Genomic DNA, 16,056 nt, shown 5'->3' with positions numbered 1-16,056 from the left:
ATTTCTTACCACAATAAAAATGTATTTTTGCTAACATTTTAAAGTAAACCATCACCGAAATGACTGTTGAAAATAATATTCAAAATCAACTTTTCTTATGCATTTTAATTCGTCCATCAATATTCTGCTGCAATACGGCCAACCATATCTATCTTTCCTGATGATATTTTCCAGGTCAAACACCAAAACTTGATTATTACTGGGTAATGCGGTAGTCTACCTCGGTCATTGAGATGTCAAAAAAACATGTAAATGTAAACTTTCCTCCTTTAGTCAAATAGCTAAAGCTGCAGAACCAAGCCTTCTGACGAAGATGGCCAAAAGAATGAAATACGTGTACTGAATACGGTTCAAAACTATGCAGCAGCAGAAGTTGCATTAATGGCAGCAAGTATTTGATTTATTATTAGACACTGCGCTGCTCACGAAAGTATGCTGGCCACACCCCATTGGCGTGGGGTAGTGTGCCTGGTCTACATAATTAGAGCCCATTATATCTAAAACTGTTGGTCTTACATAAAAATGCACACATTTTATTTATTGCATTCAAAATGTATATGGCTCTCACAGATACACATTTTAAAATATCTGGCCTTCATGGCTCTCTTAGCCAAAAAGGTTCCCGACCCCTGTCCTAAGTGGTTTTCATTAAGGGAGGGCTGATGATTGTGCTTCCAGTCTATGTTCATATTTGTGTCACATTAGGTAAGATTAGCCGTAATAACTAAGTGACTGAATCATAAAGTGTGAACAGTAACCATGTTCTTACTGTCAAGTATACAATGTTCTGCTTTGAAAAATGCATCTTCTCCGCTGAGGGGATGACACAATGTGCTGTTAGCATGTTGTCTGAATCATTCCATCACTGCAGCACGGTGTCGGCTGTCCAAGAACAAACAAAGCGACAAAGGAAGAGGGAAAGAAGCGTGGTCAACATGCTGGCACTCACTGGGTTCGGACTGCAGGCATGTTGCGTGCCGCCATGGAAGGGCTGGTGGGAGCCGCAGGCTGTCTGAAATGATGTCCGCTGAGACGTTGGCGCTCTCTGAACTGCAAATGAACTTTGATGCAGGCACTAGATGTGTAATTATAGAATGCTCACCATGAGCTGACGCCGTGGACCATCAGCATCTACAAGGACAGCACAAGACACGTACAAGCTATTCGTACAATGCAGCTTCAAGATCTCCATATGAATGAAACACAGTGAATAGTCACCACTCACCACTGATGAATGACAAGGTACGAGCAGCCATGATGAACACGTGGAATCGGAGTCACGGTGGAGGAGCCTTTGCCGTGGTCGTCAGGGGTCACTCCGGTCACCACTTTCCATCATACATTCACCTTTTCACCTTGTTCACTTTTTGATGTCGGATTGACTGATTGATTGTATCACAGCATTGTGGTGTGTTCAAAGACTGTCAAACAAAGTGCAAAAACTCAACAGTTGACAAAAAAACATTCTCAGCTGTTGGGAATGGAATATTTTCCACGCTGTTCTGGGTGGGTACTGCAACATTAGGAGTCGTCCTTCCTTCATTCCGTCCTTTGGAGAAATAAATATCAATTGGAGCAAAAATGAGTGAATTTGCTGGAATGCGTGAGGATCTGCAGTCTTCAACGCTGTGTAGTATTCGGCATGGGGGGGGGTGTCCTGCTGTATATGGTGACATACAGTAAGCACGGACGCGTGATGATGAAGATGAGGTCTGCAAAAGGGCATCATAGATTATGCATGAGTTCCACGAGGTGAAACAAAACACAGAGCGCCTTTTTTGTTGCCGCGCCATTCCACCGCTTCTTCAACAACAAAAAAACATCAAGCTAACATTTCCCCTCCATGCGGAACACATTCGCTTTCGGTGCAGTCTAGGGGGTGAGGGTTAGTCCCTGGGGGTCGGAGGATGGCTTGAGGTATCTGCCACTTTCATTACAATCAAACAAGTGGATGTGGAGTCGCTGAATTTAACGCTCCGTGGCGCGGCTGGATAGACGGGAATGTGGACGATGTGCAAAACAAAAATCAATATGCTATTTTTTTGTATTGAAGCTGTCCAAGTGGTGTTTTTTCTCGATTACCTCGTCCATGAAACGACAAAGACACAGGTGCCAGCCTCGTTTCTGCGGCCGCAGCGTTTGTGAGGTTTTGTCAGGAAGCGATGGAGTGCAGGTGTCGCCCATCAGCGCACTGTCACCACGTTACGCAAATGAGGCAATTTAGCCCTCAAATGGATTGGAACTGTCAGCTCAAACGCTTCAATCTCATTTGAAGGGATACTCTTTGCTATCCATTGACAGACAGGAGAATTTGGTATGAAAATTTGCACTCTAATTAGTGAAAAGCTCGGTATTTTGGACTTTGATGTGCACTTAGCACAAGTTACATCGAGGAACATCATATAGTCACGCTTAAACAATTCAACATGTCCGGGAAAAAAAAGCACAGCTTCATCCTTCATCCTCCCTCTCTGACATGTCAACACCTGGATGTTTCCTTCATCGATTTGTTCTGTGACAGCCCGCCACAGATAAATTACTCTGAGTACTCACACCCCTCTCAGTGCTGTATTTCAATCAAGCGACTAGCAACAAATCTAGCAATCTTTTCTGCTCTTATCAGCCACTTCAGGAGACTCTTAACATGAAAGCATGTATCGTTTGTTTCAATGAACCCACTGTGGGTGCGGCTGTGGGCAATCACGCAACGCCGCTCTGGCTTCAGAAACAGACAAACATTCACTCGTATCTCCAACATATTTTGGTCTTTTCATGGTTTTTGCTGACTTTGTGTTTCCATAAAAACGAGATGCGTCAAGGTCAATTATGCAAATTCACGGATGACGTCATCATCTTTCATGTATAGAAAACACAGCTGTGTGAATCTACATCATGAAAATAATACCCAGCAACCTAATATTTACAATACATTTGGTCTGAATCTAAATGTATTTTTTCATGCTGACATTTTGTACATATCCGTAAAGAGTGATTTTCCACATGAGTTTTTGTTTTGCTCTTTTGTGTGACGTGTACCGCATTTAGTTGCTTCAGTGCTTTGTGCAATTTGCAGAAAAGAGTGCAGTTTCATTAGACGCTTAAGATGTTGCCGTGGCGACTGTACATTGACTTCATATCACGTCTGTCCGAGTTCAAATAAATAGGAGAAAATGTCCCAAAGTGCACCGCGACATAAATAAATCACGGCAGACAAGCAGAGGACATTACGGAAAGGAAAAGAGTAAATAAAATTCAGTGTGTGTTCTCACTCTGCAAGTCAATGCGGACGCTGAAGGCAACGAGATGACAGCCTGTTAATGGAGGCTAGATAGTCACTGATGCTGCGTAGCATACAGTACGTGGCATGTACAATGTTTGGGATGTATACAGTAGGATGTCATTACCTGCAAATATGACATCCAGGTTGTAAAAAAAAGAGGCTCTGCCACATTAAAGCGGCTCTGATGAAAAATGTGATCATAACAAGATCAGTCTGCAAGATAAGATGCAAAGCATCTTACAATGCAGCGTCACGGCGGTCGTATCAGCATGCCAAAGGGGAGCAGATGCTGAGAAGTTCCAGTGCGGGGGGGGGGTGATGACTCACGATCTGCCGCGGACTTGACTTGAAGACAAGCTGGCTGTCGTTCAACACTCATAGATAAGCTTTCCAAACGTGGCACTCTCAAGGTGATCCGCTGAGCTTTTACACAAATTGCCGTCTTTATGGGCGGCGGCAGGGCCTTTTGGTGCCAAAATGGCTCCTTTGGGTGCCAGGATGAAATAAGTCCACCTCCCCGCTTGGAGACCTGCCGCTACACCCCGTCTCCTGGCACAGGTGGGCGGCCTGAAGCTAAATATAATCTCAACTAAGATTCATCTACAAGCGCTTTGACGCAGTTTTCATCTTCTTGACGCACACCTCACATTCGTCTGGCCTTGAGGGCGCCTTTCCTCGCCTCTGTCGCCAAAGTGCTTCAGTTCTTTAATGTACCAGAAGCGCTGTCTTGGAGACCCGTGACCAAGTCCACCAAGTCCAGTATAAAAAGGTATAGCTTAATTCTCGTATATTTAATGCTAGACTTTGTTATGACTTAATTCTTGTAAAATGAAATGTCTTTACTCGTAATATTGCTACTTATTCGCAAAAAAAGGTCAACCTAAAGAGTGAGCTCCAGGGCGCCTCCTGGAGGTCCAAATTCACCCAGCAGAGCAGTGACTAGCTAACCTAGAATGGTCTGTGTCTTACATTTACCAGCTCATAATGGTGGTAATGGTGGGTTTGATGGCTGTGCGATGAATAAAACACGGCTTGTGAAAATACGGCTGCATCTTTTCTTACTCACTAGATGGGAAATATAAGTTCTAAGAGTGATAAATACATTGCAGTATTGGAACTCATAGAGTGCATGAAGTGGCCATCATCGAGACTTTTACACAATAAGAATGTTGGTGCCACTTTGGAGAAAACAAATGTCATGCGTCACAAGCGGTATGTTATGCTCAAGAAATATGAATAAAAGCCGAGGAGAGGAAGGAAATGCAAGTCGGGGTTTGAATGCTGTGGAGCCTGAAGAGAGACAAACGGGTGTTTGTGTGGGGGGGGAATGATTGTGTGGCATGCTAAGCGCTGCAGCTTATTTCCTCGTTGGCTCATTGACAGGCCGCGCTCATTCACACTCGCAGACGTTTCAAAGAATTTATATTTCATTGCAAACGAGCTTTTTAAAGCTAACAACACGGAGGGGTTTTGCATTGACACTTGTTGATGTCCCATGCTCACAGGTGGCTTGAGGAGTAATCATTTCACAGCATAATAATAACTTTCATAACCCCGTGATGGTGTAAATAGCTCCTAACAATAACAATAGCATGATCTTATCGCTGGAATTAAGGGGGGAGCGTGGGCCCATTTGTGGTCCACAGCTTGGTTTTTATAATACATTTACTCATAAAACTACAATGGGGGAAAAAAAAGCAAAAAGGCGCAATGTGTTCTTAAATACATAGAAATAATTTGTTAGTATACTTCAATATCAAATGGCCCCCCTCTTTGATTTTTTTGGTATGCACCCCTTGGTGGAAAAAGTTATGACAGCCCTGTATTAAGGAGTAGATGGATGGATATATATATATATATATATATATATATATATATATATATATATATATATATATATATATACACACTTTGCATATATATATATATATATATATATATATACTTTGCATTGATCACATCATGCAATGCAAATATCAACTTTCCTTCCTTACTCCTATTTGAAGAAGTTCTAATGCTTCTGTTGCTCGTTAGCGTTGTGTCTGGCCATAAAATATGCAATATGCGTTGTGTCATCTGGTATAAACGCTCCTTTTGGGAATGTCTTCCTGTTTCTTTCTGCCTTGTCTGTTTTGGACGTAGTGGTATTTCCCGAGTGTAAACACGCCACGCCAGGACAATATTTACAGCTACACTATAGCAACTGGCTAGCGTCTGTACAAACTAAACACAGGTAGCAAAAGAAAACAACTTCTTTCTGGTCTCGTCAGTGCACAGATGTTGCGCTTGATGCGGCGGATTTGCTCATAGGCGTGCTTTATAATTAAAAGATGGTGGTCAGAGCGCAGATCCTGCCGATGCACACATGACTGAATGAGCAGGCTGTTTCAGACTAAGAATACACACAATGTTTTGTTGCGTAACAATCCAACCAGTCTGAGTGGAGATGTGTGGATATTATTAGTGATGCGGCACACATTATGTGTGTGTGTGTGTGTTATGATGCCATCTCAGGACAAACTACATTCACAGTCAACAGGTAGCAGCCCCAAATAAATGACAACACACACACACACACACACACGTACGATGTGTTGACTGTGCATCATGGACTCTTCAAAGTGGATAAAAAATAAATCATTCCTCATGAAGTAGGTCAGTAAATGTTTGATGAGGACACAATGAGTGACAAGAGTGCAAGTCTGCCACTCTTTCAATATTTTAAAAAGAGGTCTTGATGTGTAACTCGTGTCAACAGAACATTTTGGCAGGCAGAAGTGGAATATTTGTCCATACAAAATGCAGTAAACATTGTTGCTCTACTTCTTTTTAATTCAATGTCTGCAGTTGTTCTTGAACTTAATTATTTTCTATTTATTATGAAAATATAGTCCTATTTTCCTACTGAGTAAAATGTTTACTATTATCCTTTTTAGTCCTTATTTTTGCTTAAAACTACACAAGCACAAGTTAAATAGTGGCATTTTAACTCTTTTTTTATATTTTATCATTGAAACATTTTTAAATAAGCTGTTTCTTTCTACAAATGTGACCACGTGATGTTCTTTCATGCGACTTTTGAAGCATGTCTGAAATAAATTAAAAATAAACCATACCATCAAATATCAATAATACATTTAAATCATTCTAAAACCACTTTAAACAACATCTGACATTTTATTTTCCATTGGCATTTTGACAGAGCTAATTCACTACAAGCACAGCTACAGAAAATGTACGACGAGAGCTCAATAAGAACACAGCTTGTTCTACCAAGCTGTAGACATGCTTACATCAGTCTGGACTCTCTGCCAGCACCCTGGTAAAGCACAGAACTACTGGCTGCGCCACCAGGTTCTGGATACTGTAGGCGTGGCCTGTTGGAGCACAAAGATGATGTCACTGACATGCACCTTGAAACCACGCCTCCAAATAATCCGAAAAGCGATATGCATTCTTACCGCATGGCACCATGAAGGACTGCCCCGCGTGCACACAGGACTCCGTGCAGTTGATGGCCACGTTGACGGAGCTCGTTAGCAGGTTGAAAACCTTCAGGAGCAAAAAAATTAAAAAGTCAACAAAACGTTTTTAAGTGTAAGAGATATTCTGAGGTAAAGGGTCTGCTGACCGTGGTGGCGCTGTGGTCCACCCACAGGGGTTTCCTCATGAAGGAGCCCAGCAGTATCTTTCCATGGGAGATGTTCCCACAGTGCAGGTCCTCCATGACACCCATGACTCTGCCACGGTGGGTGTACCAATCAAAGTGGTCGGGGGTGACCTTGGACGCATCTGCCAGGGCGAGGATTGTCCAAAAAAAAAAGTGTTTTGTTGTAGACGGGTGGGAAAACCGACATTTTTCCTTTGTTTTTTGTTCTTTCTGGTTTGCGAGTTGGATTCCAGAGGTTAAATACAGCACACCCACGACTCCGCACGTAGACCAACATTTTGGTGATGAATGAGAAATGCGTTTTTATGGACTTTATGGTCCAGTAGGTGATGAAAAAAGCATGCTGCATGCGGCAGTTTGTATTCGGGACACACAATTCTGCATCAAATCTCACACACGATTTCCTTGCTGAGAATTGAAATGGAAGTTGACCATGTTCATGGCCAGTATATTTAAAAGAAATCAGTTTGTATTAATATTATCATTGTTAGTGGCACGCTCACTTGGCAACACATTCATAAATGTCATAAATAAAAGGCATGAAAGTCATGAAATTCATGAATGCGATCGCTCCTCCTGCAAGCGGATGAATTCTAGCGAAGAGTGAAGAGGAAGCACCGGCCGTCATTCCGATGACAGTTTAGTAAAATTAAAAAATAATAGTAATTTCGTATTTAGATCGCAGTTTAATGTGACTGAAGATGGTCATTTTTCTTTGATTTTTTTGCGCATCCCTACTTTGTATGCACTTTTCAATATTTGTACTTTGGATGACTCTGTGTAATGATCTTTCCTGGCACGTTATGGTTATGGTTATGTCTCACAGCAACACATGTGGCTTTGCCGTGCACAAACAGCAGGAAGTGATTTTGTTGGCGTTTTGCAAGGCGTGCAGCCTTAAACAAGCAGACACTGTGTATTTGCTAATGATGTTGTTCTTACTGTTACTCTTCTTACTTCTCAGGGTGGTGGACCACAGAACTCCCAGCCACCTGGTCAGGTTGGCTTTGTCCTTGGGCTGCAGGACGAAAGGCTTGAGGGGAGGAGCACACAGGTCACACACGGAGAGCTCGGCGGGAGCAGGCCTGGGCAATGAAGGGCCTGGAACCAAGACAGGTTTGCGGTTTAAATTCTGCTTCTAAAAACAGGCAGCTGATTACTCGGAGCATTGCATGAGTCGCAAATAACTGCTCAGCCTGCTTGAATGAGGCGAAACCTCTTCTGAGAAAACCTGAACACTCCAGTTGGGCTCCACACAATGCCCGGAAAATACAATACCCTGGATGAATGAGGACATTCCCAGGCATGGAGATGATTGCTATGATTATTATTCCGCTCTTGAATGACGCCTAATTGAACAGTCAGTCGCGTATAGCCTCCTTTACAATGTTGGAGAACTGCAGGTTTGATTGATCTACTGTTTCATTTATGGCTAGCAGCAGTCTGCTATTCCATCACAAATCTGTGTCTGGGGGTGGGGGGTTTGTTTATGTGACTGAGATCCAAAGTTCTGTAGACAGACCTGTGTCCTTGTGCATCTCCAGATCAATCATGGATGACGGCCCGCTTCTGAGGATGCTAAATCTGTGCAGAAAAAAAGACCAAACTATAAGCCAGGAAGAACAAACAAGAGATGGACTGATGACACGTCTGTTTGACCTACGTGGTCTGAAAGTCCCCCCCGTCGATGTCGACTGTTGCCTGGTGGGTGTTTCTGGATGTTGGATGGTCAGGTGATTGGACTTCATTATTCTGATCCGCAGCTTCATTGCTCAGTACGACGGTGCCCTCCGTATGCGAGGAGAAAATGTTCTTAAAAGTGCCCATTGAGGATTTGATGCTCTTCGGGACCCACAGCGCCTTCTTGGCGAGCGGAGATACAAGAGCACCCCCTGCTGCAGGAGTTCTCCTTTGTTTGGACCCCGTTTTCCGCTCCTTGCGAGCCTGGGACTTCTTGGGCCTTCTGGGTAGAAGCTCGGGCGGTGACGACTCTGCGTCTTCAGATGTGCTGGTGGCCTTCCACCACTCACCCGGTGGCTTCCTGTTGCGTTTGCTGGGTTGTGGTCTGCTCAGCTGCTCCAAGGATCCTCTGGGGCTGAGAGGGACGGGGGAGTGGGAGACTTTTTTCCTGCCAGGGTGCGGATACACTCTCTGGAATGGTTGGTGCTCTGAAGTGGTGAGTGACAACAATGAAATCCAATACAAGAATGCTGCAATAATTTAAAACAGTTTAAAAAGGGTTTTAGGTGTGTAGTGTACCTGACATGTGGCTCTGGTCTCTGTGGATCAGATCCAGAGGGCTGGACAACAGAGGCTCCAAGTCCCGCTGTGCTACTTCCTGCTCCCGAGCGTCCATCTGCTCTGCTTCATCTCTGTTGAGTTCAATGGCGTCCGTGGCGTCTCTTGGCAGTCCATTCTTCTGCTTGACTTTTGCACCCTTGGTCTTTTTGGAGACCTTGCTGGGTCTTTTGAAGGGGCGCTGCTTCTCTGCTTTGGCAGGCGAAGGTGCGCCAGCGCTGGCTTCCCCCCGTTTGGACTTCTTGACACTGGGCGGCGGGTCCATGAGCTGCTCCGTGTTCTGAGGGCAGTTCAACCACCACTCTCCAGGGGGATTTCTTTTCCTTTTCCCGAGAACCTGACCCTCCTCGGGGGAACTCTCACCAGAACCCAAGCGTTTGTTTTGATCCGGCTTTCCAGCTGTTGAATCCTGGACTGGGCTCATGTCGGGTTCTGTGAGGTGGACGCAAAGACCGATAATCATTAGTCTTCACTGCGGCCATGCACATGCACAATGATGATGATGATGATGAGATAAACCTACCCGAAGGAGAACCCAGGTCTGCACGTTCCTTGCTGCTCGGCTTCTGGCAAATTCCTTTCACTTTTGCAGCTGGCCTGCTGGTCTTGAGATTGTCTCTGCTGGGCTTGGAAGACTTTAATCTCCTGACTCTGGATGACGTCTGGGCTTTCTCGTCATCCGTTTGTCTCCTGGCGGGCTCCTTCTGATGGTCCTCTGCGGTGTCGGGCAGCACTTTCTCCTGCAGGTGGGCTTTCTTTTTGCTCGAGATATCACGAGGCAGCGTCTCGGCAGCTGGAATGTCATCGGGGCTTGGAGCCTTGCTTCCTCCAGTCCCCGCTGCATTCTTCCTTTTCTCTCTCTTCGTCGCTCTCTGCCCAACAGTCGGATCTTTGAGAGGCTTTCTACCAGACACACCTGCCGACGGCTGCTTTGGCGTCCTCTCCGGCGAGCGACCCTTGGACCCTTTGTCTGTCGAGCCGTCTTTGTCACTGCTGGACCTCTTGCTCCTTTGCGGTGTGGTCGTAGATTTACTGGGGATGGAGAAATGAAAAGACACTTCGTCCTCCAGGATCAGGAAATCGTCCTCTGGTTCAGAGGGGGGATTCATTGGTGCCAGGGGCTTCTTTAGCCTGAAAAACAAGTGCGGAGGTGCGGAGTGTGTTAAAGCTTGTTTTTTTACCTCCTGAGCTCTCTACAGCAGAATGACGTTGACATTGTAAATCCTGTGTCAAGTTAAAAATACAAAAAAATGTTTGCAAAAATAAAAGGCACAATTTGAAGGGAAAAAGTTCAAAATGCTAATACTAACAATTAGTGTCCCTGCACATTTTTTTTTATTATGGAGTCTTCACTTGTTAGCAAAGTCAACATACTGTTAACCACTGTTCATTTATTTGTATCAAATTATTTGGACTGCCGCAAACAGATTTAAAATAGAAAGAGATTTAATCCCTTCCCTTCGTGTCGCTACTACTCAGTACAATAGATGGCATCATGGCTCTGTGTCTTAACACAGCTCACAGCCAATTATGCAAATTAGACAATGTCTTCATCCCCATCCCCACCATGTACACTGCATCAGTTCTTTCTGTTAAAAGAAACGAGGTCAAACAGTTTGGGGCATCCGGTGAGCCAAACTCACACTGTGGCTTTGGGCTGCCCAGCGTCTCGAAGCTTCCGCAGAAAAGCAGACATGTCTTTTTTCACCTGGACGGACGTCTCGGCTGTCAACTCCCCCTCAGGAGAGGGGAGTCGGGGCTCCTGGCGGGGTGACTGACTAATGACATAAACAACAACAGAGGGAAGGTAGTTACTGACTTGATACTTGTTTTCGTTCTGGCACGCCTGTGTTTCATGTATTTTCCTCATTTGATACATTTCAGCACAAATATTCAGCAGTTAGGGTTTTTACAAATACAACACTGCCACCTGCCATTTCTAAGGGGTAACACACAAAAGAAACACTACCAACCGTGACACTTTCCTTTCTGTCGGACTTTCATTGTGGCTGAAAAGAGCAGAAGTATATCACACGGTGACTAGTGAGTGGAAGCTGCTTGAAGATGTAAAAAATAAAATAAAACACTCACAGTGGTTCCCCCATCCTGTTCTTGAGACTGGACGTGTGCTTGCAGAGGACAACAAGACTCGGTGGGGACTCAAAATCAGAGTGGAGATGTCTAGTGGGAATAAGAGGTTAGTCGATGCTTATATCTAATTCTAATTTAATCTAATTTCCTGCCCTCTGTGTATTTGCCAGATACACCTGGCAATAGTACAGCATAGTAAAGGGATGATGCCACCATATTGTAAATCACCCCACTACCTCTGAAAAAACTTCACTATTTAAATGACATTATTAAATAAATTACTCATTTACTTCAGTAAATACTTTTTTCAGTAAATAACTTTACCAGACAAAATATCGGTATTGGAACGCTATGACGCTAGCCAAAGTTATGTTTATAAACTACTTTAAAACTAACTAACATAACACATTAGAGGAGTCCATTCTTACTTCTGGGAGACGTCCTCGTTCGCCTTCTTGCCAGACGAAGGCTGTGTCCTCCCCTCGGCTTCTTGGCAGTCAAAGAGGATAGGCGACAGGTCTTTGTCTTTTTCATTGCTCTCCGTCTGCACAGCCCCCCTGCCCATTTCAATGGGGCTGGAGGTTTTCATTGGCCCATGCCCTTTAATAGGAATGTCTGCATCGGAGACGGGTAGAAACGGGTCAGCAGATATAGAAAAACACAGAATGCTTTAGGTCAGATTGCTGACAAGTCTCTTACGGATGTGCAATTCGGGACTCAGTGGTTGTGTTGCAGGAGACAACTGAGCTTCTCTTGGAGGCTGAAGAGATACACAAATAGTGACGTTGTGCAGCAAAGCAAGGGTCGTGTGCTTCAACTTGTCAATTGAGCATTTGTGCCTACAGTTTGACATTTGGCAGGTCTTGATGCTCGACGCAGCGGGACTGGTGAAGCTGGTGAAGTCACGTCCTGGCTTTCCTCGCAATCCTCCGGCGTTAAAGATAAGGGGGGTGCCTCAACGTCAGAGACACAATCTACGCATGGAAACATGAATGATTAACATCCGGAGGGGGAGAGACGAAAAACAAATCCGACACACAAACCTACCCAAGTCATCAAACATCCTGTCCACGTCTCCCAATGACAGCTTGGGCCCCCACTTTTCTTTACGGGAACTGAAAAGACAAAACGCAAGCTCTACATTTGGTCTCCTGACAACAACACTAAAGTGTGAAGAATGTTTGACTTACTTCTGTATGCTTGGCAAGTAGAGGAGCTTCCTCTTTGGTCTCTTCTGTGGACAGACATCATAAGAGATCTTAAGAGAATATTATGGAAGCACATAGAAGGGCTTTGCAGCATCTCTCGCTGGAGACTCAAAATTGTCCGTGGAGTAAAGTGGATTATAGTACAAACTATACGTGGTTTGTGGGAATATTTCAATGCAGCATATGGTCCCGAGAAACGTCATATCGGGTATATCTGACAATTGATGGTTTCTGGTTCAATTATTTGTAATTTCTGGCAATACTGCAATAATGAGCGGTGTTCACAAAAACTTACTAACATTTTTGCAGCAGGTTCTTAAAAACAGCAGGCCATTCGTGTCCTGTAGGGAATCCTTGTTATTTTTTGTTTTTGCAGTGGGTCCGTAAAACATCAGAATATTGCTGTCATTGAGAGGATCGTAGACTGGCGTTTGAAGTAGTACGTAATTACAGCAGAGCGTTCCTGTCTGATAGAGGATCTTTGATTCGTGTACTACAATGACTTTATATACAAAACAAGAATAATAGTGACGGTAGAGGTCCGCCCCCTGGCCCTTAGCGTCCTGGTGTAGCTACAGATAGGCGACTTCTCAGTTCGTGGAAACGTTGCGCGCTTGGTTATTCACCCAATTTCGGAAGCGAAAACACGAAGGGAAAAACTCGTCTTACCAACACTGGATAGTTTTTCTCCATTTCAGGACGTCCCTCTTTCAGCAGGAGATGTCTTTCTTACAATGCTAACCACAACATTAGCTTTAGCTAGCTAGCTCCTGGTTACGATTCCCTGCATTTTAATAAGATATTCACATCGCATTTACTTTAGCTATAAAATGACTGCACGTAGAGTTGTTACAGTAAAATGGTTGAGGAGCCTTTAAAAGGAGTCATTACAACCGAAAACCAATGTCTCCGGGTACTAGCATAACAACTGTAATGCTGTGGCGGAGTTCTAAATATCCCGCCGACAGAAAAGCACATCCGGCCCCGAGCTGTGTTTTGCAGGAAGCACACTGTTAAGTTGGAAGATGCTTTCTTGTCGTGACACGTTGTGTATATTTATGCAATAAAAATGTAGCATTCATTTGACTGTTTGTGTGATGTATGATATTTATTGCTCAGTAACGGCGTTGCTAAATTTTATCTGCCTGAAGGTAAAACGGGGGTGAAACTTTTAATGGCGTTTTGGTCTTCTACGTTTTCATTACCAGGCATTGTCAGCTTGGGACTGTGAAATACTGCCCTCTGTCGGTGAACTATGGTAGCGTTCAGCCTTAAATTACTCTGTAATATGAACATTGTGGTGACATTTCCATTAGTTTAAATAAAAGTGTAAAACAAGGCACGTGTGTTAATATTTGATTATACAGTTATAGTACTTATAGTTATAGAATATTGCAAGATCAAATTAACTTTCATACACTTTCACACACTTTTCATACTTTCATACACATAGTTTATTTCAAAATAAATATATTGACATCAGTATTGGGATACAAAAAAAGTACAGACGAGTTGACTGGGCCGTGTTGCTTGTTTACTAGTTTTATGATCAGTATGTATGTACTGATCAGTATCAGTTTGTACTATAGTACTATAAAGTACTATAAAAAGGTTCAGAGCTCAGTCAGTCAGAGATCAAGATAATATAGCTCATGGCCATCACATACTGTAAATTATTAACAGCACATGTCAAGACAAAACAGTTGCACACCTGTGAAGAAAGCCATTTATCCCGAACAAAGCTTATCGAAGTGTCTTTTTTTGCCGCTGCGCAGCTTCCATGGGATCCATGGCCTCGGGGCTGATGTTGTTGTAGAGCGGCTGTTTGAAGTGACGCCAAAACACCAGAAGAACGCGTACGACAAACAGCAAGGACGACGCAGCCAACAGCACAACTGCAACAAGAGGGGAGTTCACAATTAGCCGTGTGTGGAACCTCTGCTGTCGTATGACGCTGGTGACCAAGATCTTTACCGATGAAGATACCACTGCGGCTGGGAGACTCCGCATTGTAGTGTTTATCAAAGTTTCCCGCCAAGGCCCAGATCACAACCGGGTAGTCGATGAGGATGTAGCGCACGTGCCTGTCCAGGACAACGTTCTCCACAAAGAACCTGAGAGTGGAGGAGAGTGGAGGGTTTTTTTGGTGCGCTTGGAATCTAACGGTGAAAAGATGTGTGCACACGAGGCTCACCACACGAGCAGCAAGACAGTCAAGGCGCAATACGACACGGTGGCGGCGTCGGTGGGCGACATCTTTGCCTCGTACGTCAGCACGATAGCCAGGTTGATTAGCGTGGCGATGGTGGTCCATGTTGTGTAGATCATCACGCCATTCTGAACCTGCACTTCCAGTCAGAAAAACACATATTATAAAACTGTGCAGAACTTTTATGGTAGGCTTATCGTACCAGAGAGAAACAGGATGTAAATCTAGAAAACAAAACACTGACTATATTATTTTTTCCAAAACTAGGCGTAATGTGCAAGGTATACTAACCAGTATACGAATAAGCCACAGGTCTGCTTTGTGGTATTTCTTTAGCCACGCTCCATAAACATGGAGGCCATGGCAGGCAAAAGAGATCATTGCGTAGTTTGTGCCGGCGACCAGAATGAGAAAAACAAGCGCTGCAATCATCAGCCTTGATAGAAGAGACCAGAAACAAAACATATTTGATATTGTCAATCAAACATGTTAGATTCTTGTAATTGTAAGCTCACCCTCTGTCCCAAACCAGCAGCCAGGCGATATTAAAGCACAGATTGAGACACCAGCATATGAAGAATCCGTAGGGTAAGACTGGAGGGCTGCAGTAAACATAACCATAAGCATTCCTGCAAGGAGTCAAATCATCACTGTTAGCATTCCCACGGGAATCGGCTTCAGAAATGCTTGCAAACATTACTTTCTGCAAAGGTTAGCCAGGATGTAGATGATCATGATGGTCAACCACACGTAGATGACGCTCCAGATGCTGAAGGTCCATCCCGAGGGTGTGATCTCGGTCTCAAAGACAGCGGAAACGTTGGCTGTGGTGGTGTAGAAAGGACCTGTATGCAAGCAGAAGGAACATGTCGGAATGAAGCATCAACGTTGGAGTAACACCAGAGCTTCACTTACCTACTCCAACCACAGAGAGGCCGTTGAACACCAAGCTCACAACGTAGAAGAGAAGAGATAGCAGAATGACTACGAGACGTCCAGCATCGTGTTCCGCCATCGTGGGCATCTGAATACAACAAACACGAGAACATTACGCAATATGCTAAATGCAAGCTGAACGTCAAACAAAGCCTACCTTTCTCCAGCCCAGCCCTCCCAGTGTGAGCAAACAAGACAAAGCGCGGACGCCTCACTTTTATACATTAGCTCGTTTTATAACGGCAAGGTTTATGACCACTGTCAGGGTCACGTGTGCCTCTTATCTTGCATACATTCCTGCTGCAACGCACTCACAATCTACCAACAAAACACAACACTCCTCCACATGGCCGTAATGGTGCTT

At 44.2% G+C, this 16,056-nt stretch overlaps 2 protein-coding genes across 3 annotated transcripts; both read right to left on the bottom strand.

The window, feature by feature from the left end:
• Window positions 1–6,434: 6,434 nt before the first annotated feature.
• On the bottom strand, window positions 6,435–13,517 carry si:ch211-161h7.4 (microtubule-associated protein futsch). 2 transcript variants are annotated; one of them, XM_058060140.1, is made up of 17 exons: window positions 13,217–13,517; window positions 12,530–12,573; window positions 12,387–12,454; window positions 12,183–12,313; window positions 12,039–12,099; window positions 11,768–11,954; window positions 11,340–11,429; window positions 11,222–11,257; window positions 10,892–11,026; window positions 9,772–10,379; window positions 9,210–9,680; window positions 8,614–9,118; window positions 8,473–8,534; window positions 7,893–8,051; window positions 6,912–7,072; window positions 6,742–6,832; window positions 6,435–6,657 (listed from the first exon to the last, which is right to left on the bottom strand). In XM_058060140.1, the coding sequence occupies exons 1-17, from the start codon at window positions 13,238–13,240 to the stop codon at window positions 6,575–6,577; spliced, it is 2,916 nt and encodes a 971-aa protein (XP_057916123.1). In that variant the 5' UTR covers window positions 13,241–13,517; the 3' UTR covers window positions 6,435–6,574. The 2 variants fall into 2 exon arrangements, with proteins under 2 accessions (XP_057916123.1, XP_057916124.1); XM_058060141.1 differs by having other exon boundaries at window positions 7,908–8,051.
• A 515-nt stretch (window positions 13,518–14,032) lies between these two features.
• On the bottom strand, window positions 14,033–15,780 carry si:ch211-161h7.5 (uncharacterized). Its single transcript, XM_058060144.1, has 7 exons — window positions 15,672–15,780; window positions 15,457–15,601; window positions 15,272–15,385; window positions 15,048–15,192; window positions 14,742–14,890; window positions 14,522–14,661; window positions 14,033–14,442 (listed from the first exon to the last, which is right to left on the bottom strand). Exons 1-7 carry the CDS (start codon window positions 15,778–15,780, stop codon window positions 14,291–14,293), a joined length of 954 nt encoding a protein of 317 aa, XP_057916127.1. The 3' UTR covers window positions 14,033–14,290.
• Between the last annotated feature and the right edge of the window lie 276 nt (window positions 15,781–16,056).

The sequence above is a fragment of the Doryrhamphus excisus genome, chromosome 21, assembly GCF_030265055.1.
Source record: "Doryrhamphus excisus isolate RoL2022-K1 chromosome 21, RoL_Dexc_1.0, whole genome shotgun sequence".
Lineage (NCBI taxonomy): Eukaryota > Metazoa > Chordata > Actinopteri > Syngnathiformes > Syngnathidae > Doryrhamphus > Doryrhamphus excisus.
The sequence above is the reverse complement of the archived record's forward strand: the minus strand, read 5'-3'. Positions and strand labels throughout refer to the sequence as shown.

Bases quoted from the DNA above. Each gene is read 5' to 3' on its own strand.
- si:ch211-161h7.4 (XM_058060140.1), bottom strand. From the start codon at position 13,240: ATGGAGAAAAACTATCCAGTGTTG. The intron at 12,100-12,182 runs GTAGGCACAAAT...GTATCTCTTCAG, and splicing joins GACCTGCCAAATGTCAAACT to CCTCCAAGAGAAGCTCAGTT. The intron at 6,658-6,741 runs GTAAGAATGCAT...GTGCTCCAACAG, and splicing joins GTCCTTCATGGTGCCATGCG to GCCACGCCTACAGTATCCAG.
- si:ch211-161h7.5 (XM_058060144.1), bottom strand. From the start codon at position 15,780: ATGCCCACGATGGCGGAACACGATGCTGGACGTCTCGTAGTCATTCTG. The intron at 15,193-15,271 runs GTGAGCTTACAA...TCTTCTATCAAG, and splicing joins CTGCTGGTTTGGGACAGAGG to GCTGATGATTGCAGCGCTTG. The intron at 14,443-14,521 runs GTAAAGATCTTG...CTCTTGTTGCAG, and splicing joins CCGCAGTGGTATCTTCATCG to TTGTGCTGTTGGCTGCGTCG.